Below are 23,865 nucleotides of genomic sequence, written 5' to 3'. Positions count from 1 at the left end.
AATATTGAGTATTGAGGCAGATAAGGAGTATAAGGACAGGTGATCGAAAACTTAGCTGATGAGGTAGATTCTAAGCAACGCTGAAAAGCAGCTGAGGGATGTGGAGATGTTTAGGAAGGGAATTCCAGAGTTTGGGAGAAAAAAAGCACAGAGAATGCTGGAGAAACTCAGCAGGTCTGGCAGCATCTTGGAGAGAGAAACAGAGTTACTGTTTTGCGTTCTGAAGAAGAGTCATATCAGACTCAAAACGTTAACTCTGTTTCTCTCTGCACAGATGCTGCCAGACCCACTGGGTTTCTCCATCAATTTCAGATTTCCAGTGTTTATTCCAGAGTTTAGAGCCCAGGTAGTGGAAGATATGAGTGCCAGTGGTGGTGTTGGAAATTAAGAACGTGCAAGAGAACAGAAAAAAAAATCAAGATGGCAGATTTTGCTGATAAAGATGTTAAATTGAAACACCCTTGGATTAGTGAAATGCAGGATTGGGGATAGGAAAGGGCTGGGGCCCTGAATATTCAGATCAGCCAGAAATCTTTTCACATTAGTAAGGAAACACCTCTTAAAGCCTATCGATGAAAGTGTGACCATTTGATCAAGACTTCACACTGGAATTCACATCGTAAAGGAGACCTGTTTCATAAAGGGCTTGGGCACTGGCCCCTCAGGTTCCTGTCTTGGGTTGGATGCTTTGTACTCTTGACAAACTAACAGGGATTTGGGTGTCCCCTGGCAACCCAGTTTTTACAGCCATTTTGTGCTTTGTTTCAAGTGGGCCTCCCTTTAGAATGGGTGAAAACTGTCTCTCTTCGTCTCTGGGGGCGTGCCTGGAAAGGGTCAGAACCAGAATGCACACTGCGATTGCCGTTCCTCCCATGCTGAAGAGGATGGCGCCGACCAGCTTGCTGACCTCCAGCGCCTCATTATACTCAATGGCACGCCTGTCCACCACCAGGAAGTCAGCCTCCCCGATACCTTCGATCTTCGGGGGCACCAGGTAGCCGGTAGTGACTGTTGCTAGGCCAACGAGGAAGAGGATGGTCCCTGCTGACAGGCCCACCTACAAATGCAAACGCGAAGAAGTCATTGAGCTATCAGATGGCCCAGTTATTCCTGTGACTTAATGTTCAAGGAGAAATAATGAGGCTAACTTCCACAAGTTCATCTCCAAAGGTGGAGCTTTTCCCAGCGGGAGCACATTGCAGGAATTCATCTCCTTTCTCTCTGCCCATAATGAATGGAAAATGTAGAGGGGAATGAGTGAGGCATGACCTCCAACAGGCTCACTTCACTCTGGGAACAGAGGAATGACTTGGTCAATGGATATCCAGGAATGAGCTATGAAATACAAAGAATTAAGGGACTTGTGCCTTATGGAGGAATGAGAAGTTGGGATCGTTCTCCTTTATACCATAAAGGAAACACAAAACAATTGCTGCAGCCTTCCCTTGCCTCTGACACCGCTTTAGCATTTGGCTCCTCCCCTCCTGACCTCTCCCCCCACTGAAGTGACGTGAGAAGTCCCTATTCTTTCTCCAACTGCTGGAGAGAGGTGGGCAAAGTCTGTAATTCAAAATAAATTCTGGCCATTGCGTGGCTCTTTTGTTTTTAATGAATGCCAGACCATTTGCGCCATCAGAAATGCATCATGGCTGGGTTCACAGTCCAAGAATCACAAACTAGTCATCCCTGCATTGTAGATAAAAGGAGTCTCTTGCTGAGTGCTAGAAGCCAACTAACCACCAAGCAAATTAGAAAAAAACAGGACAAGGAGGACTCTTGCTCTGAACACTGCCAGCCAACTACCATCGAAACAGGACAAATAGTTCTTAGCAAACTGCAAAGCCTAGAATCCCAAAATGGACCGGAAGATATCAACATTCCTCTACCTACACTCCATGACCCCCAAGACACCTATCTACATATCTTTTACCTTTTTTTTTAATGGACTCAGTCTTATTGCCAATCTGTATGTGTGTGATGTTCTTAATTCTTCTCACATTTGTAAATAATAAACTTGCCCTTTTGTTAATTCAAGAAAACCTTGTGAAAATGGCTCCTTTTAAATTCACTTGACCTGGGAGAAAGTCATCCACAAAGGAGGGGCCCTTTCTAAATTAATCTTGTTGTGATTAATCAAGTTGTGTGGCAGGCGAGGGGACTGCAGATGAATGAAGAAGGGGAGTCAGTTCATCCCTCCACATCCAGGAGCTTACGGATTTGCTGTAATGATGCTCGTTTGAAGAGCCTATGCAGGCACGATGGGCTGAATGGCCGCCTTCTGGTTGTAACACAACTGAGATCCATTTGGAACCATAACAACTTGGGGAACATCACCCAGGGCCTGGCCGTAACACTGTTCCCCACCAGTTCCCTGCTGCTGCCATCTGTCCTGGGCAACCTCTCCTGGCAAAACAGAAGTGTCAGTGAGTTGTAATGTAGTTGAGTTATATTCCTGTCTTAGCAGCAGCTTGGAAGCATGTGGAAGCTGTGAGATGTGGGTAGGAGGTTGGTGGCAGTGGTAAATGTGATTTCTGACTAGTGACTGATGAAGTGTAGTGGAAAGTGCAGCATATGAAGATAGTGGTGTGGTAGTGCAAGGTAACATTTGAAGCTACATCCACTGACCCTGATGACTGAAGGGAGGTCATTTAAAATTCCTGCAGCACTGCAGACAAGGCCACTAGGTCATAGACATCTCAAACTGATCTTTCAGGCCACTGACTCACATTGTCTTTGCAGTCTGAGTCTTGAGGGTCTCCTGGCCTTTTATAGAAACACAATCTCTCTCTGCCTTTCTACCTTATGGATTTAGGCCTCCAGTGCCAACTGGCTGTCTTTATTTGGGATTGTGAAGGCAATTTGTTTAGCTGCAATGCCTCTTTAAATTTTTTTATGTGGCCGTGGATGTAGTAACTTGAAAGGGCTGCCTTGTGTGTGGCCATCAGATAGGCTGCAAACTACCAAACAATTTAAAGGAAATACTGTCCAATGCCACAGCAAAAATGTGGGAGTTCCTGCTGCACCATTGTCCATCCAAATTGTGCTCTGAAGTCGTCAGTTCCAGCACTTACTGCAGCCTGAATGTACCCCCAGTTTAAGAGATATAGACTACCTTTAGGAAATATGAGCAAATGCACTTTTATCTCCTGCTGAGCATGCAGCCAGTCAGTACTGCATTTCACACTGGGCTCAAACTGTAATCTTAAATATTGTGAGCAGCTTTGGGCCCCATACCTAAGGAAAGATGTGCTGGTGTTAGAGGGGGTCCAGAGGAGATTTACAAGAATGATCCTGGGGATGAAGGGCTTGTCATATGAGGAGCGGTTGAGGACTCTGGGTCTGTACTCCGTGGAGTTTAGAAGGGTGAGGGGAGAATCTGATTGAAACTTACAGAATACTGAGAGGTCTGGATAGAGTGGACATGCATAAGATATTTCCACTAGAAAGAGAGACTATAACCCAAGGGCACAACCTCATTGTGAAGGGACAACCCTTTCGAGCCGAGATGAGGAGGAATTTCTTCAGTCAGTGGGTGGAACTCATTGCTACAGAGGGCTGTGGAGGCCAAGTCATTGGGTGCATCTAAGACAGAGGTAGATAGGTTCTTGATTAGTAAGGGGATCAAGGGTTACGGGAGAAGGCAGGAGTATGGGGTTGAAAAATATATCAGCCATGATCAAATGGCGGAACAGGAACAATAAGCCGATTGGGCTAATTCTGCTCCTATATCTTATGGTCCTATGTGATGGGAAGGTGAAGGAGGTGTGTGTGCTGCCTGCATCATGTTAATTGAGCATGCTGCAATTGTGTATTACGATCCCCATGCTGCAGGGAGCTTGATCGAATGGAGGCAGGCTATCCCATGATTCATAGCTGCAGCGAAAGCCCTCTATCATAACTGCAGCCAATCCAATTTTGTGTTGACTCATTTAGTTCTATTCACACAGATTTGATCATTGGGCCACTATGAAGAGAAACAGCAAGATACAGAAGGAGGAAGTGAAATATGTGCTGAGGATAAATAGAAAAGTCTACAGCCATATAAAATATGCACAGAGAACGCTGGTGAAATTCAGTGCAACTGGCAGCATCTGTGGAGAGAGAAACAGAGTTAATGTTTCAAGATTCACGCAGAAAACTGTTAGCCATCTCTTGTGTCTTGTACACTGGTCATGGAGTTTAACTACATGCCCTAAATGTTGCTCAGTTTCCAGGTCCAGCAAAAATGACAGCCATTATGTCAGACATAGAATCATAGAATGATTTCAGCACAGGAGGCCATTTGGCCCATCCTGTCTCTGCCTGTTCTCTGTTAGAGTAGCTTTGCATATTGCATCCTTTCTCCAAAACGCTGCATTTTTTATTTTCTTGTTGGGTGAGTATCCAATTCTCTTCTGAAAGTCTCAATGGAACCTGTATTCACCGTACTATCAAGCTGTGCATTCCAGACCCTAACAATTTGCTACATAAAAGATGTTTTCTCATGTCACCATACTCCTTTTGCCAATCACTTTAAATGAATATCCTGTGCTTCTCCATTCTGCTGCCAATGGCAACAATTTTTTTTATTTACTTGTCTAAACCACTCATGTTCATTTTATTTCCTTTATTCCTTTAGAGGACATGGGTCTGTTTGGTAAAATCAGCATTTATTTTCCATCCCTAATTGTCCTTGAGCTAAGTGACCTGTCAGGCAATTTCCGACACTAGTTGACAGTCAATCACATTGCTGTGCATCTAGAGTCAAATGTAGGCCAGACGAAGGAAGGATTTCCCTCCTTAAAGGGAATTGGTGAACTAGATGGTTCCAGGGTTAATGATAGTTCCATGGTCACTATTACTGAGGCTAGCTTTTATTCCCAGTTTTTTTTAACATTCAATTTAAATTCCACCAGGTAGGGCCCCGGAGCATTAGTCTAGGGACATTACTACTCTACCACTGTCTCCCCAAGCAACTTTGTCTCCCTTCATCATCTCCTACCTGGCATCTAGAGTTCCCACCCAACAGGATTGTCCTGAAGTCATAGAGTTATAGAATCCCTACAGCATGGAAGCAGGCCATTCGGCCCATGAAGTCCACACTGACCCTCCAAAGGGCACCCCACCCAGACCCACATCCCTACACTATCCCTGTAACCCCGCATTTCCCATGTGTAATTTAGCATGGCCAATCCATCTAGCCTGCACATCCCTGGGCACTATGGGTAATTTAGCATGGCCAATCCACCTAACCTGCACATCCCTGGACACAATGGGTAATTTAGCACGGCCAATCCACCCAGCCTGCACATCTTTGGACTGTGGGAAGAAACCGGAGCACCTGCAGGAATCTCACGCAGGCACGGGGAGAATGTGCTAACTCCACATAGAAAGTCACCTGAGGGCGGAATCGAACCTGGGTCCCTGGCACTGTGAGGCAGCAGTGCTGCTGAAGTCTCTGACAATAATTAATCTCCAAAACACTGCTATGAGGGTTGACCTGGGGGAAAAATCATAGTGGTTTAAAATAAAATTGTGCTTTTCAAAAAAAAATTTTGTTGAAAAATGTTCCCAGTGTCACAGAAGTGTGAAAGTGCAAAACAAGGCCATCTGGCCTATTGTGCTTGCACTGACTCTTTCATATAAGTGTCATGATCTAGTTCTAATCTCCTGCCTTTTCCCCCTAGCCTTACACACCATTTATATCCACATACCTATCCTTTTGAATGCCTCAAATGAACCTGTCTCCACCATGTTTCCAGGCAGTGCATTCCATCCCCTGACTACTCGCTGGGTGAAAGTATTTTTTTCACATCACCCTTGCTTCGTTTGCAAATCACTTTAAATCTATGCCCTCTCATTCTTGTTCCTTTTACCAATGGGAAAGGCATCTCCCTATCTGCTCTGTACAGCCCACTAATGATTTTGAAAACCTCTATCAAATCTCCTCTTAACCTTCTTCTCTCCAGGCCCAACTTCAAACTTCCCTCATCATTGAAGCTTCTCAATCTGGAACTTTTGTTCCTGATTAATAAAAAATATTGGGCATGGTTCAAAGGTGTTTAACTGAGAAATCCAATTCTATGATGAAGAGCCTGTTTGTAGCCTAGTGTGTGTGGGAAAGTAAGGCAAAGTGAGTGTAGAATTGGGGTGTTGGAGGAAGCAGGTCACTTGAGGAATCCTCCAGGAATAGGTCCTGAGCTGACTTGGCAAATCTCCCCTGATTCTCCAGGAATTCTACAAGAATGGTTCCATCTGTCCACCTATCACTTTGTCTGACTTGCTGTCAAATTTCCTTTGACAATTGCTCCCGTAGAATACCTGGGAAAGTTCGACTAAATTATATCTGCTAGATAAACGCACTTTGTTGTTGTACAGCTGCCTGACTAATGCCAGCAATTTATAGTGACAGCGTCTTTTGGACTCTGAGCTGCTTTTTAACTCATTGCAAGTACAATCTCCTCAATGATATGAGTCATCGTGGAAAATTGTGCATCTGGAACTAAGGGCCGTTCGCAAGTGGATTTTCCCCTGTTAAACACCTTTTTGCCCCGGATCTGTTCCCAGCGACAGCTGCCCCAACAGCGAGCCGCAAATGGCTTCATCAAATCATAGGCAGACACAGCTTCCTATCTCCCCATCCTCCACTGTATTCACAGCCACCCCTCCCCCAAAACCCTGAGCCCAGACCCTAGCTCTTCCCTTCCCCCAACAGACCTAGAAAGCTCTATTTCCATGACGTTGCCTAGCAGCTGAGCTGCGAGCTGACACATCCCATTACGTGAGTGATTTAATGGCCCTTTCATCTTTCAAAGCGCAAACAATGAATGCGTGACCACAACGCATCATTTAAGACATCATTTGATTTAGCACTCTTATCTGTGCTTGCTGCCACACTCGGACTCCAGGAATTACTGCAACAACACACAGAGTGTTCTTTCAGAACTGGATACAGAGAAATCTGTAACTTTGTGGTCCATTTTCACCTTTGCTACCGGGTCTGGAAATGTATCACAGCAGATCCACTCACTCAGTAACACAAATGATGGACATTGCCATCAGTTTCAGTGGGGAAACAAAAATTCTGCTGTGTTTTAGGGCAGAAGTAGATAGATTCTTGATGGCTAAAGGGATGGAAGATTATCAGGGATAAACAGGAATGTAGAATTGGGATTAAAATATGACCTTATTGAATGGCAGACCAGGCTGGAGGCACTAAGTGGCCTATGCAAGTTCCAAAGAAGAGTTTTACTAAACCCAAAAGGTTAACGCTGTTTGTTTTGCTACAGAAGTGGCATGGTGGCTCAGTGGTTAGCCCTGCTGCCTCGTAGTGCCAGGGGCCTGCGTTCGATTTCCCCCTCGGGGTCTGTGTGGAGCTTGCATGTTCTCCCTGTGTCTACGTGGATCTCCTCCCACAGTCTAAAGGTGTGCAGGCTAGGTGGATTGGCCATGCTAAATTGTCCCATAGTGTTCAGGAATGTATATGTAAGGTGGGCTTGGGGAATGAGTCTGGGTGGGATGCTCTGAGGGTCAGTGTGGACTTGTTGGGCCGAAGGGCCTGTTTCCACACTGTATGGATTCTATGGAGATGCTGCCAGACCTGCAGAGCCTCTGGCAGTGGTTTATGTTTTCATTTCAGATCTCCAACACCTGTAGCACTTTTTCTTCCAAGGCAATCTTCCTTGCCATATTATGCAGAGTCAACCAAACATTGACCCAATTATAATAACACATTTGCCCTTACTCAGGGAGGGGGATCTGGTGCACAGTGGGTTTGTGGTCCTGCCTCTTGGCCAGACCTCTGGGTTTAAGTCCCATTGAAAGACCTAAATAGAGTTATACAGCACAGAAACAGATACTTCGGTCCAACTTGTCCATGCCTATCAGGTTTCCCAAACTAAACTAGTCCAATTTGCCTGCCTTTGGCCCATACCCCTCTAAACCTTTCCTATTTATACACCTATCCAAATGTCTTGTAAATGCTGTATCTGTACTTGCATCTGCTACTTTGCAGGAATCTATGGCATGGATTTGGGAGTCCTCATGCATAAATCACAAAAGCTGGCATCCAAGTTCAGCAGGTAATAGGGAAGAGAAAGGAAATGTTGGCCTTTATTTCAAAGGGAATGGAGTATAAAAGAAAAGATTTTGCTAACACTATACAAGGCACTAGATGGACCACAGCTGGAATACCGTGAACAGATTTGATCTCTCCATCTAAGGAAAGATATACTGGCATTGGAAGCAGTCCAGAGAAGGTTTATGAGGTTGATACCAAGTATGGAAGGACTGCTTTATATGGGGAGGTTGAGTAAATTGGGCCTGAACTCATTAGAGTTTAGAAGGATGACAGACAACCTTACTGAAATACACAAGGATCTGACATGGTAGATGCAGAAAGGTTGTTTCCTCTTGTGGGAGAGTCTAGGACCAGAGGACATCAACTCAAAATGTGGGGGATCACCCATTTAAGACAGAGACGAGGAGGAATTTCTTCTCTCAGTGAATCTGTGTAATTCTATACTGCAGAAGGCTGTTGAGGCTGGGTCATTTAATATATTCAAGGCAGCAATAGACAGATTTTAAATCAGTAAGAGAATCAAGGGTTATAGGAAAAGGAAGGAAAGTAGAGCTGAAGTTTATCAGATCAGCACGATCTCATTGAATGCATGAGCATACCTGAAGGGCTGAATGGCTTACTTCTGCTCCTACATTTTTTTGGACAAAGAACTTGATGATCAAGGAAGGTACATTCATAATGCAGTAAACAGGTTGAGGATTAAGCTGCAAATCCTTCTATCAGGTGCTAATGGTAAGTAGTAAGACAGTGAGGGATTCCTGGGATGCAAAGCAACTGGAGCCTCTACCATCACTACCTGTAACTGTAGGCCACAACATGCAGGTAAAAATATACATTGCTACAGTGACTTGGTCTTTCCCAGTGAACTGTTACACTCTGTCACCACTTTACACAGAGCTGACTGTCATTTATATTTGAGATGCTAATCCTGTTACAATGCTCTATATATGAAGGACACAGGTCAGCACTGTCATCTTATCCTTGAGAATGGTCCTAGGTGATGTCAGCTCTTCTGATACTGTTGACTTTGATTGCTGTCCACTAATATGAGATGTTAATGGGATCATTTCAGTGCAATTTGCGTGAATGGCAAATTCATCCTGACAGGAATGGAACTGAATGTGGATCTCTGTTCTGATCTCACTGAACTGTCTGGTATGATGTCTCGAATGGAGCTAAATTAAGAATGTGCTCCTCTCTCCACGAGAAATAATCCTTTACCTCCATGAGTCGTTTTAAAAAAATGTCATTTAGGAAACGCGAATACAAATCTCTCTTCAATAAACACAAACAAGGAGCAGGAGTAGGCCACTTAGTGCCTCCAGCCTGGTCTGCCATTCAATAAGGTCATATTTTAACCCCAATTCTACATTCCTGCTTATCCCTCATAATCTTTCATCCCCTTGGTCATCAAGAATCTATCTACTTCTGCCTTAAAAATATTTTGAGGAAGGGAATTCCAAAGACTTACAACCCTCTTTGAGAGAAAAAAAGTTCCCTCTTCTCTGTCTTTATTGGGTGACCGTTTATTTGTAAATGAAGACTCCCTAGTTCTGGATTCTGCCAATAAAGGGACACTGCAGCAGCTGTTTAAGTTCCTTTAGTAACTGCAATCTCATCAGGTAGCAAATAAAATCACGCAAAGAAAGTCCCTCACTTCCACCCATTGAATGACCTCTCCCCTGATGTAGTTTTGCGGGGGGGTGGAGTTTACAATGATGGCAAGGCCTGTGGATGGTTTTCCCACCCTGTCACTAACTGTGGACCTTAAGTGCACCTTATTAATGCCCATGTAAGGTCCGATCCCACCGCTGCTGGTACTAACCCTGCAGTGGGCCAGATGACTCACATATGGGAAGCCTGAGGAATAAAGCCTGGTGGGGTTGTTCGTGGACTACCGGGGTATTATGGGGGGATTGCTCCCTTGTTCACAGGCCTATCAAGAGAATGGGGGGGGGAGGTGTGTGCTGACTCCCATCCCTTGCCATTGCTGCCAACCACTCTAAGATCACCCCTTCACCTCTGCAAACCACCTCCTTACACCCCATTCTGCCATCACTCACCTGTGGCCTGGTTGTAACCCTGGTCCTAGGCCTTTTGGTGGGTTTAGTACCAGCAGAATCTTCCCAGTGATGCTGTCATTCTATATGCCAGCCTTTGATTTGCTCAATTCTCAATTGGAGGGACTTCGGCCCCCCGAGGCTCCTTGAACCTGCCACTGATGTGTCAAAGAACCTGAGTCTTCCCAAAAAGGCTATCTCTGACTCTCACACCAAAAGGCAAGACCCCCATCACCTCCATGTGGGGAAGTGATGGCCCAGTGGTGTTATCACTGAATTATTAATCCAGAGACCCATGTACTATTCACTGGACCCAAGTTCAAATCCCATCAGGACAGATGGTGGAATTTGAATTCAATAAATATCTGGGATTAAGAATCTAATAATGATCATGAAACCATTGTTGGTTGTCAGGAAATCTGTTATCCTTACATGGTCTGGCCTACATGTGCCTCAGACGCACAGCAATATGATTGACTCTGAACTGCCCTCTGGGTAATTAGAAATGGGCAATAAATACTGGCCTGACTAGCAATGCCCAATGTGAATGAATGTCACTCACAATCAAGACACACAGTCACTCAGACTCAAATCAAAAACATAGACTCACACAGAACCTCTTTTTCACCCAGTCACCCATTCAAATGTGTTCTCCCGTCATTGTATTTTGACTGTGTTTGATTATGTGCAACAAGTGAGAATTAATGGAGGATTGGCTTGTACTCTTATGTAAAAGAAAAGTGGGAACTCTTGTGGGTGCAGCGGTAGTGTCTCTACCTTTGAGGTAGGAGGCCAGGTTCAAGTCCAAACCTACTTCAGAGGTGTTTAATAATATCAGTGAATAGGTTGATTACAAAACATATGTAAAAGAATAGTTTGAAATTAGATTAACTGGATTTGAAATGTTTGCAATGTGCGTGTCTGTGAGTAAATGCTTATAAAAATGTGTAAGATTTAACTCTAGTTTATCCTTTACCACCCTGGTTTTCTGGAGTACAACATGCATGAATTCTCACGTGCATTTACTCACATGTGCACACACACACATACATTTGCATACTCACACCCTCATATATGTACTTACACAAACTCGTGCAAATTACACTTGCACACCTGAACGGACTGGCTAAGGTTATCATGAGACCCAATTTCAGAAGAAAGTGAATTGGAGGAGGGATGTGATAGCACTGGAAAGGATGCAGAGGAGATTTACTAGGATGTTGCCTGGCCTGGAGAGTTTTAGTTATGTAGCAAGATTGGACAGACTGGGGTTGCTTTCTCTTGAGCAGAGGAGATAGAGAGGAGACATGATTGAGATGTGTAAAATTATTAGGGGCATAGATAGGGCAGACAGGAAGTAACTTCCCCCTTGATGGAGGGATCAGTGACCAGAGGACTTAGATTTAAGGTAAGGGGCAGGTGGTTTACAGGAGATGTGAGGAAAAACTAATTCGCCCAGAGGAGGGAGGCAATCTGGAACTCATTGCCTGTAAGGGTGGTTGAGGCAGAAACCCTCATTACATTTAAAAAGAATTTAGATGTGCACTGTGATGTCAAGGCATACAGAGTTATAGGTCAAGAGCTGGAAAATGGGATTAGACTGGTTAGGTGGGTATTTTTGACTGGCACAGTCGTGATGGGCCAAAAGGCTGTAGATATGTGCTGTAGATCTCTATGGTTATGAACACTCTTGCACACGTGCACACATACACACACACACACACGCGCACACATACACACACGCGCACACATACACACACACACACACGCGCGTGCGCGCGCGCGCGCACACACACACACACACACACGCGCGCACACACACACGCGCGCACACACACTCTTTCTCACACACAGATACACTCAGACTCTGGACATGGATGAAGTGTAACCTTTGCGATTGGGTATAATCCAAGCTCTACCAAGCACAACACTCAACTCAGGTCTGGAAATTGATCCAATGAGTGAGAACAAAATAGGGAATGGAATTACCCCTTTGGATGGCAATGCTGGCCATAGAAGTATACAACACAAAATCCTGGAATTTAATAGACTCATTCAACCGGAATAAATTATTTAGGGAAGAAATTTCCCAGAATCATGACTATTTCCTGGAATGATAAATGTTGTGGGTTTGTAAACATCCATTTGTATTTTCACATCATATTTTGTTGCCTGAGATAAGTTATCAGACAAGTTGTGCTGATTTAATATTTAACAGCCAACGTCTACAGCATTCTAAAATAGAACTGACTGGAAGACAGCTTGGTGTAGTACATCAGCAGCAAAGCCAAGTGGGAATGGTAAACAAATCACATTTTACTTTTTATTCCATGGGAATTGGGTGTCGCTGGCTAGGACAACATTTATTGCCTGTCCCTAATTGCCCAGACGGCACTTAAGAGTCAATTGCATTGCTGTGGGTTTGGAGTCACATGTAGGCCAGACCAGCAAGGACTTCAGAATTTCCTCCCTGAAGGGCTTTAGTGAATCAGACGGATTTTTCTGCCGATAATTGATTCCTTGGGCACCATTAGATTCTTAACTGCAGTTTGTGTTTTAAAAATTGAATTCATATTTCACCATTTTTTAATGAACCCATGTCTGGGGTTCTGAATTACTTGTCCAGTGACATTATCACTAGGCCACCACCTCTCACTCCCTACTTTTATATAACACCTTTAGTTTAATAAAATATTGCCAGGCATTTCACAGAAGCAAGTACTAGTAGACAAGATTTGACATTAAGGGGCTGCTAACCTGGGCCAATCAAGGATCCCATACTCAAAGAGATCCACCTGCCTCTTGTTCCAATCACTCCAGGTATCTAGTGAGTTATTAGAGGAGGGGACCATAGGTTAGATTTAAAGGAGGGTCTCACAGGAGGACAGCAAGGACTCAAGTAGCTGACCACCAATGGAGCAGTGATTAAAAACACAGATACTAAAGAGGCCCAGAATTGGAAAAACACAACGGATAAAGCAAATTACTCTCCAATGTTAAAATGCTAATCTATTGCTTACAGGAAATATTTTGGTCATGGTTTGCTAAGTAGGGTGTAGTGCAAGTCTAGATTTTAATGAAGCCTCTTGCTCTTGAGAGGCACAGGTGCGATCCAAGATCTTACCAAACTTAAGAAAAGTTGCTCACGTTTGCACAAGACTTTAAAGTGAGGGAGTCTTTTGTCTTTTTTGGGTGCTCCTGGGTAGACCTGAATCTCAGTCTGCTCTCACCATTCACATCTCAGCTGGTGCACAGGCAAAATCAAAGTCCGTCAGATTAAATAACATGTTGTCATGTAAAACCAATGCCCAGAAGTGTAGGTATCCTGACTACAATGCTTCATACTCCATGAAGAGCCAGGTCCAGGGAGCATTATTCTACAGATTAAGGCACCAAAATGTCTGGTCCACTTCACAGGTTTAATCGCTCCTAGGTATCTGTGTTAGGAGCCTCATATAACATCCAGCAGTTTAACACAATGTTAACACAATGTAATTATTGACTTCCTTAATCCTGCTGTGACTGTCCGTCCAATGAGCAATGTTCATCATTTCCTGCTGTTCAGAGGGATGCAAAATAGGCATGTTCCTCACATCCGGGGGAAACTGTCTGAAAACTCCAATGTAAGAGGTCAGGACTTTGAGTATGTGTGTGTCTGTCTGTATGAGTGAGTGTGTGTCTGCCTGTGTGTGTGTGTGTGTGTGTGTTTCTGAATCTGTCTGTCTGCCTGTATTAATATATTTCTGTAAGTATCTGTCTGCCTGTGCTAGTATGTATCTGCCCGTGTGTATGTTTGTGTGTGTGTGTGTGTCTATCTGTGCCTGCCTCCGTGTGTATGTCTGCCTCTGTGCATGTGTGCTTGTGTCTCAATCCTAGAAGAGAACTGAGACAGTAACAGCTCTTGTATAATGATGACAACAGCTTGATTTAATGTGGCACCATTAAATTGCCTCACCCGGGAGCTGTATCAAAGCAACAGACCTTAGAGGCAGGTGACCACAAACTTGGGCAAAGATATATGTTTTAACTCAGGCTGCTTGCACAGTTCTGAGTTTAGCTACTCAGGCACCCAGGCTTCCGAAGCCTTTCAGTCTTGCCTCTTGTCTCTCTTCTCCTTTCAAAGGCTCTGTAAAATCCACCTCTTTGACCACGTTTTTAATGGCTTTCCTAATATCTCCAATGATGTGTTATTTGGATGTGGAAGCACCTTGGGAGAGCATTTTACTGTGTTAAAGGCAAATTGTTAAAGATGCTGTATCGAGGTTAGATGGAGAACGTTCTAGTGAAGCATCTTACCTTCCAGAGGGCTGACCGCCAGCCACCGGAGGAGCGCTGCCTGTTCAGCTCATCTGGCTCATCATCCTCCAGCATTGAGCCAGTGCAGTCCTCATAGAATAAGTGCAGATAGGATCGTACTCCATAGCGCTGCTGCTGCTGTGGTTCCCCTCTCATTTGGGTCATGCACAAATCTCCGCAGCCCGCCATGGAGTTGGTCTGGAAAAAGAAAATAGCAAACAAGCTGTTTGATCTGCACAGTAATCGTGGCAGAGTAAAGATAGAGGAGCAAAGAAACATCAAGGCCACTCCTTGTGCATTGTGTCTACCGTTGGCCCCATCATTGACTCTTCCCGACTGGTTTTACTGTGTGAAGTAACAGGCTGGTGAATTCCTCCTTCATAATGAAAGGAAAGCTCCAAAATGCTCAACCAGTTCCACATCTCCATCACACACACACACACAAACATCACCATAATCATAAAAATCACTGCCTTTCATGTAGAGTTCAAACGGCTGATTAACCCTAGCCTGAGCTCCATGGTCACACTGGTTTCTGTATATGGAGAATCATAAAATGACACAGCCCATCGAGTCTGTACCGCCCAAGATGTACTGCCACCTACACTCGTCCCACTTCCCCGCACTGGGACCATAGCCCTGAATGTTATGACAAGTGCTTATTTCAAGTACTTTTTAAAAATTGTGAGGTTTTCTCAACTGTCCATCCCAGCAATGCATTCCAAATTCTCATCATCCACTGGGTGAAAAAGTTTATTTTGCTCAAATCCCCTCTAACTTAATGCCTTTCACTTTAAAATTTTGCCCTCTTGTTTTTCCTTTTTCTCTCATTGCCTTTCATCATCTGTCCCTCATCACCTTTGTTGAAACCCACTCAACTATTAGAAGTAATGGGCTCCAATCAATATGGGCCTACCCTTTTGTCATGCTTTTACTACATCATCCCACAATATTGACCCAGTTTATTTCTTTATCCCGGGCAACCTCTCTGTAACTGTGTTGTGTCCTCTAAAACTCTCAATATCTTTCTGATAATGTGAAGCTCAATATCTCACACAGTATGTATAGGATTCTGTCAACTGCAGGCCTTTCCCAAACTCATAGCTTTGGCTTTCTCTCTTCCCCACTTTTCCCATTCGAATTAAAATTCAAAATGCCAGTGGTGTGGCCTATTAAAAGACTCTTCTGTTCAGGCACAAAGGCTTCACAACAACCTTCCTCCCCAACTCCATTGCCACTAATCTAAGAATTGAAACCACAAAGTTGGCACAGGTATGCTTCAAAATTAATTTTCACTTGTAAGCATTACAATTATTCTATTTTGCTCAGAAGTAAACCGTCATTATTTATGAAGACCAGCTTATCCAGGGTGCTAAATGTACTTGGCAAGCCTTGTGGTTGGCATCAATTGATGGTTACAGAAGGGTGAAGGATATTTTCTTTATTATGGAAGAAACTATATGTTTTTGCATTAACTCTTAATAAAATGTTCATATTAGTATCCAGTATTACAGTCACCACTCTGTGGGGCAGAACTTGTAGATTCAGCTTGCACTTCCTTCCATGCATTGTAAAACATAGAAAATTGGGGCAGGAGTAGGTCATTCAGCCTTTTGAATTTGCCCTACCATTCAATCTGATCATGGCTCAGTCTCCTGTTCCCACTTTCTCCTCAAACACTTTGATCCCTTCAGTCCTAAGAACTGTATCTAACTTCTTGAAAACTTTCAAGGTTTGGCTTCAACTGCTTCCTGGGGCAGAGAATTCCACAGGCTCACCACACTCCAGGCGCAGAAATTTCTACTCATCCTCAGTCCTAAATGGCCTAACTAGTATCCTTAAACTGTGACTCCTCGTTCTGGACTTGGGAACATCCTTAAAATCCATAAAGGATATTTTCAGAGTGAAATCTCAGTGAGGGAAATGGAGATACAGATAAACTGGAAGCCCTGTACTCAGAACAGACAGACCCCTTAGGCCCCTTATTCTCTTTCCTTGACTGACTCTTTCTGCCACATCTCCCCTTACCCTCCCAAACATTCCCAGGACCACTAGGACCTTCCTACTCCACTCTTCCATGCACCTGTACCCACTCTACAAGCCCCTGCCCCAAGAGGCTTCTGGCTCCCCGTTCCTTGTGCTTATGGAGCTAAAGAAGGAAAACCCCTGCCCTTATTTACAGCCAAGTGGTGCTTGGCTTCTTTAAACAATTATGAATCAGGCTGCTATGAGATTCTTGCATTTGGCTCCCCATGACAATCCAGTGCTCTGAAGAGGGATTTTAATTTGCGGTTCTTCCTGCATTTCCGCACAGTCAGTAGGATCATAGAATCCCTAGTGTGGTGTCTGCACCATCGAGTCCACACCGACCCTCTGAAGAGCATCCCATCTAAACCCACACCCCACCACACCCCACCCAGCCCTATCCCTGTAACGCTGCATTTCCCAAGGCTAACCCACCTAGCCTACACATCCCTGGACGTTATGGGAAATTATCATGGCCAATCCACCTAACCTGCAGGTCTTTAGACTGTGGTTGGAAACAGGAGCTCCTGGAGGAAACCCATGCAGACACAGGGAGAACGTGCAAACTCCACACAGATAGGCATCTGAAAGTGGAATCAAATCTGCATCCCTGGCACTGTGAGGTAGCAGTGTTAACCACTGAGCCACCATGCTGCCCCAAAATAAGAAATATGGGACTCAGTCAGGGTGGAAGAATTACATAGCAGCAGCAACAATCCCATAGGTACACCCCTGGAGGATTCAGGCCATTATTTCAGCTCGTGCATTACTGAAACTTATATTCAGAAATCCGTTGCCTTCAGGCCGACTAATTCTGCTGTAATTCTGGTTGGTCTTCCTTCCATAAGCCTCTACTCATCCATGTGGCCAGATTTTTAACTTGAACCAAATCTGGATCAACCAACCCCCTCCTCTCCTCACTGGCTGACCAGTCAGTTTTAAACACATTGGGACAATGCTCTGACACATGGTGCCAAGCCTGCGGGAGGCTAGACTGCAGTTCCACCATTCTGTCTATTCCTTCATCCTTGTCCCGTGCCACCAACTCCACCTGATTTGAACTAATGTGGGTGGGCAGCATCGTCTATTACATTGGGACTGAGCTGCCAGTCTCAAACGCCAAGAAGGGTTTTCCATAGTATCGGTACCTGGAGACACTTAAATGTGAGGCCTGATTTTAAACCATGAACCATGCCTGGGGAATGCAATTGACCCCTCAGAAATCAATTGCCCTGCAACTGATCATTCTGCAATAGATCACTCTACATTAGTCACAGGGATTTTTAAAAAATCTACTCCATTCTCACCTTCCTTCCACCAGAGTCTCCAATCATGTTGGATGCCAGGGATGTACCAGGGAGTTTTCTTTAAATTTGCTAAGGTTCAAATAATGGGAGTGGATCTGACAATATTTGGGCAGGCATATTGTATACCTACTGCCACTTCAGGTGGAAATCCTACATGTGCTTAGATGGGGAGCTCGTTGGAATTGTTTCATGATTAAAAGGTGGGCCAGCGAGCTCTCTTGATTTCCTCAGCCCAATTTTTTCGTCAATCAACATCAAAAACAGTTGAAGCTTCACTTGTACCTCAAACTTTGTGAATTGAAAGCTTGATCATAGAAGGGTTGAGATATGGCTCATGACCATAGAAGGGTTGAGACTTTGGGGAGGCAACAGCCCAGTGGTATTATCATAAGATCACTAATCTGGAGACTTGGGTAATGTTCTGGAGACCCAGCTTTGAATCCTGCCAGGGCAGGATGGTGGAATTTGAATTCAGTAAAAATCTGGAATTAACTGTCTAATGATGATCATTGAAGCCATTGTTGATTGCCAGGAAAACTCCATCTAGTTCAGTAACGTCCTTTTGGAAAGGTATCTACTGTCCCTACCCAGTCTGGTATACGTGACTCTACATCTACAGCAATGGATCTTTCACTTCCTTCTGGGCAATTAGGAATGGACAATAATTGCTGCCCTAACCAGTGACACCTACGTCACACGTTTGAAGAATAAAAAATGAAATTGGGATTTGAGGTGTGGCAGTTGAAGATTTGAGGTGTCAGGGGATTCAGCAATCTTGGCGTTCGTATATATAAGGATATGGATCTGGCTGATCTGAAATGATATAACAATGTGCTCTTTTGGGATCTGATGTTCTTTCTGTGGTCTCTTGCTCTATCCCTTGGAGTACTGTGAACAGATCTGGGACCACAATTTAGAAAGGTTTACAAGAACGATTAGAGACAAAGAAACAAACTGCAGACACTGGAATCTGAGGTAGACAACCTGGAGGCTGGAAGAACCCAGCAAGTCAGGCAGCATCTGGAGGAAAGGAGCCGTCAACATTTTGGGTATTATCCTTCGTCAGGACGGCTCCTTTCCTCCAGATGCTGCCTGGCTTGCTGGGTTCCTCCAGCCTCCTTTTTGACTGACAAGAATGATACCTGGACTTCAGGGGTTAAGTTATGAGGAGAGATTATACAAATTAGGCCTTTTTTCTTTAGAATTAAAAAGTTAAGGGTGATCTGATGGACGTCTTCGAGATATTAAGAGGAAAAGACAGGGTAGATAAAGATAAGCTATTTCTGCTGGTTGGGCATTCTAGAACCAGAGGGCAGTATTTGAAAATTAGGGCAGCCTGTTCAGGAGACAAGTTAGGAAGCACTTCTACACACAAAGGGTGGTAGATGTTTGAAACTATCTTCCATAAATAACAGTGATTGTTGGATCAGTTGTTCATGTTGAATCTGAGATATTTAATATTTTGTTAAGCAAACATATTAAGGAATATGGGTTGATGTCATATGGAGTTGGGCCACAGATAAGCCATGTCCTCATTAAATGGTGGAACAGGTTGGAGGGGCTGAATGGTCTACCCTCATTCCTATGTTCCTGTGGTGCCACTTATCTTACTGTAAGATAATGGAGTGTAAGGGGTTAACAGCTATCATGCTGATTTTTGGACTGCATCATTAGTGATGTCAAGTGATGTCAGATCACTCGTAGCTGGAAACTTAGACAGAAAGAAATTCCTCTAATAGTCTGTCTTCATGTAATTATTCAATCTTCAACTCCTTGCACCAAAATGAATTACAGAAATCACAGAGCGTGACAGCACAGGAGGCCATTCAGCCCATCATGTCTGCACCAGAATGGTTTCCAGCTCTCTCCTATCAAAGACACCCAGAGCCCAGTCATGATATTAACACATAACGCTCACTTGATCATTCAATTTGTTTGTTCTGCAGGCTGCAAATCAAAAAAATTTATATTAATCTCTTTAAATATTAATCACACAGTTACCAGTGTGTACCTACTTCTTTTATATTCATTAATTCATAGAATATATTTTTGAGCAATTAGAAATTCAGTGTTCCCCACTAATAGTTTTTGATATTTTCAACTCTTCATCTGTCACTTGCAGTTTCTGAACTGTGGGAGATGGTGAAGGTTAGGGAAAGGGTAGGCAGTATCTGACCTGTGTCCCTAACAGTGTTGTATCATCAGCCATATAAGAAATTGAAAGAGAAGTATTTGCCTTTATCAGGTACCTTCTGGGACATCCCAAAGTGCATTGCATCCAAAGATGTATTGTCATTATTGTGTAGTATGAAATATAGCAGGCATTTTGCACAGGATATGAATCAAACAGAGAGAGAGACTACAGAATGTTATGGTGCAGAAGTGTTCCCATCAATTAATTAAAGAGTTAGTGCACAGTTATGTTTCCTCGGAATTTCTTTTCCTTCTGTAGGACCTCCAAGGTCTGACCATGGCAAAGACTTCCAAAACCAGAAATCAGTGTTGGGAATGGCATCAGCACGCCAATTGGTCATGCACAGGCCCTCAGACCGGCTACACCACTGCAAGTAAAGTGGTGCAAATAATACCTTTAATCAAGATTTGGAAGCAAGGGTGAAAATTTTAAAATTGAGAATTGAGCTGATTGGATCATCAAGCATAGGACAGATGGGTGAATGGCGTTTATTGTGAGTTAATAAGACCAAGAGACCATAAGAAATAGGAACAGGAGTAGACCATTCGCCCCCTTGAGCCTGCTCCACCGTTCAATAGGATAATGAATGATCCAACATTCCTCACTTTCCTATCCTTTCCCCACAAGTCTCGATTCCCCAACCAATCAAGAATCTATCTATCTCAGCCTTAAATATACCAGGACTCTACCCCCACAGCTCTCTGTGGCCTCGAGTACCAAAGAATCAACCCTTTGAGAGAAGAAATTCTTCCTTATCTCAGTCTTAAATTGGTGACCAAGACTACACCCTCTGTCCTAGACTTTCCCATGAGGGGAAACATCCTCTCAGCAGTTACCCTTTCAAGCCCCTTAAGAATCCTACATGTTTCAATAAAGTCACCTCTCAATCGTCTAAACTCCAATGAGTTGAGTCCCTTTTTAGTCTTTGCTCATAAGACAATCCCTCCATACCAGGGATCATCCCAGTGAACCTTCTCTGAACTGCCTCGAGTGAAATGAAATTCTTCCTTAAATAAGTTAGGATATGGGCAGTGCTTGATGAAGCCATGCTAATGGAGAGAAGCAAAAGGGCAAGTGGCCAGGAGAAAAGTCCAGTGGAATAGTCAACTTCAAAGGTAACAAAGTTTTTGAGAAGATTTGTAGCTCGGGTTGTGTATGAGGTTGTAGACTTGCTCGCCGAGCCGGTGCATTTGATTGCAGACGTTTCATCACCCTGCTCGGTAACGTCGTTAGTGCATCTGTGGTGAAGCGTTGGTGTTCTGTCCTGCTTGTGATTTATGTGCCTCGGTTTGCTTGGGATGGTTGGCATCACTTCCGGTTCTGTTTTTCAATGGTTTGTGTATCGGGTCCAGTTCAATGTGTTTGATGGAGTTCCAGTTGGAATGCTAGGCGTCCAGGAATTCCCTGGCTTGTGCCATTATGGATGTGGTGTCCCAGTCGAATTCGTGTCCTTCTCTGTCTGTGTGTATTGAGACCAGTGACAATTGGTCTGTCTCTTGGTGGCTGGTTGGTGTTCGTGTATCCTTATTGTCGGTTTTCTTCCCGTTTGGCCTATGTAATGTTTCTCTCAGTCCTTGCATGGTATTTTGTATATTATGTTAATTTTATTGGTTGTGGGTATAGGATCCTTTACGTTAGTCAGCAGTTGTCACAGGGTGGTTGTTAGTTTGTATACCTAGGGGTCTGAGTAGTCCTGCGGTCATCTCTGATATGTCTCTGATGTACGGTAAGGTGATTAGTGTGTCTTCTTGTTGTGTCTTCTTGTTGTAGTCTGTCGTGGGGGTAACAAAGGCATGGGTAGGGTTTCCGACAGTAAATGTGAAGAAACAAGGGCTGAGACAGGCAGTCTCACGGAGGTGTATGGTGACAATCTTGGTGATGGAACTGATATGGGGTTAGACACTCACCTCTGGGTCAAAGCCTGTGGACCGACTAATTCAACCTCAGTCATTAACCAGGGAGAGGGATGTAGTCACTGGTTAGGGGAGAGAAGTGACGGAGACCAAAGACTGTCATGGAACTGTAGGTCTCTCTCCGTTGCCTTCCAAAATCCTAGTCATGTTCCAAGAGGAAAGCTGCACCAAGGGTGTGACTAGGATGGGTTAGTCACTCAATCCAACATGAAAACAGAGAAAGTGTACTCCTCGTATGAATGAAAGATTGCAGCGTCAGGAAAATTTCCATCTCCTGATACCTGTCTCTTTGATGAAAATGTGGTCCAAAGGCTCCACATGGACAGCTTGCATTTATAGTGCAACTTTAACATTAGAAAATCATCCCAATGTAATTCGTCAGGCACAAACCTGTCACTGAGTTATGTTAGCAGATGTTAAAAGGGCTGATCAAAATCTTGATCCAATGTAAGTTTTAAGTCATGGCTTATAAAAGGGTATTTTCTTAGGTGTACAATTTGACTTGGGACAGGCATAACCTTGATTCAAGTTGATACATTGCTTCAATCAGGCCTCAGGGTCATAACAGTATCCCGGTGAGCTGCAGCTATTATTTATTCATTGGTTCCCTTGACATCGCTTTGATGATAAATTTAGCATTTTAGAGCATTTGTACATCTGCATGGGACATTTGAAAATGAAGAGGTTGGAAATTATTTCAAGTGATGTTAATGCACGAATGCCTAATAAATTAACGTAAGACAACTTTGTCAGTTCTTGGATTCAAGATGCTATGCGTTTTATTTTACAAGATGGCTAATAGATTCAAATTAATTTACCAAACAGAACAGCAAAATTAGTCATTGCATCACATTCATTCAAATATCTAATTTTAGCATCAAGGGCAACTAACCATGCTACACAGACTGGAAGCAGAATACTAGCAGCGCTCAAGAATATTCTATATTTTGTAAAGCACTGCAGAATGTGCAATTAAGATCTGCAAGAATGATACCAGGTATGAGAGGTGCTACTATTTAGGTGGGCTCTTGTGGTACAGTGGTAATGTCCTTACTTCTGTGCTAGACAACCAGAGTTCAAGTCCCACCTGCTCCATATAACAAGCTGAGAGAGGTTGACTTCTACAACAGATGCCTATACATTTCAGGGAAAAAAAACTGAGGCAAAGTGAAAACTTTAGGAGAGGTCAGGACAATTATCAGATATTCATGAACAAATTCAAGAAGTAACTCAGTAAAATCTTCTTTATAGAGAGTGGTTGGACTGTGGAGTTCACTACCACAAGTTCAGGCAATGCATTTGAATAATAAATGGGTAAGTACTTTAGGGAGAAAGTAAAATGGAAGGAGAGTTGTGTGAAACACAAACTTCATGCAGATCTTTTGGGCCAAATGGCCTGATCCTCACTGTAAACTCTAAGCAACAATATCTGATTTCACGACCGTTGACGTCCTTGTGTTTGTATCTCTCTGAAGCTTTGTCCCTTCTTATCTTTGTACCTTCTCAGCCCTATAGTCTTTTGAGATGGCTACACTCCTACAACTCACGCCTCTTGAATGTACCCCACCTTTTTTTGGTCTAGTCGGAATCCTCCAGCCCTTGAAGACACAAGCACTGGAATTCCAACACTAAACCTTTGTCTCCCTCACCTCTTTATAATCCATTTCTTAAAACTTACCTTTGACTAAATTTTTGGTCACCTCTCTTTGGTAGTTCAGTGATGAATTTTTGTCTGATGAAACAGATTGGGATAATTTTATAACATTAAAAGTGTTATATAAACGCAAACTGTCAGTGCAGAGGCTTTGGGTCAGATTTTCATCAAGTAAATAGGTATTAGGAATCAGGGATTTTCCCAGCCCTGTGATCCTCCCTCCATTCTAGAAGAGCCCGCCTGTCCTATTTTTGTTTCAGGAAAATGACCATGGGCTGGGGACAGGCACAAGTTGGCAACGGAGGTAGACAGTTGGGCAAGGTGACAGGTTATATGATTCCATCTCTATTTGTTAGT

The 23,865-nt window shown here is 43.6% G+C and overlaps 1 protein-coding gene across 2 annotated transcripts in view; it reads right to left on the bottom strand.

Moving 5' to 3' along the window:
• Positions 1-285: 285 nt before the first annotated feature.
• Positions 286-23,865, bottom strand: part of LOC109912795 (neurensin-1-like) — a 39,723-nt gene continuing 16,143 nt past the window's right edge. For both annotated transcript variants that reach the window (XM_048608396.1, XM_020512234.2), the window contains 2 exons: positions 14,416-14,613; positions 286-1,057 (listed from right to left, as the gene is read on the bottom strand). In XM_048608396.1, the coding sequence (XP_048464353.1) occupies positions 662-1,057; positions 14,416-14,604 (585 nt within the window). In that variant the 5' untranslated portion in view covers positions 14,605-14,613 and the 3' untranslated portion in view covers positions 286-661. The remainder of the gene's footprint in view (positions 1,058-14,415; positions 14,614-23,865) is intronic.

The sequence above is a fragment of the Rhincodon typus genome, chromosome 19 (assembly GCF_021869965.1).
Source record: "Rhincodon typus isolate 14 chromosome 19, sRhiTyp1.1, whole genome shotgun sequence".
Taxonomy (NCBI): domain Eukaryota; kingdom Metazoa; phylum Chordata; class Chondrichthyes; order Orectolobiformes; family Rhincodontidae; genus Rhincodon; species Rhincodon typus.
This window is presented reverse-complemented; position numbering and strand designations above follow the sequence as displayed.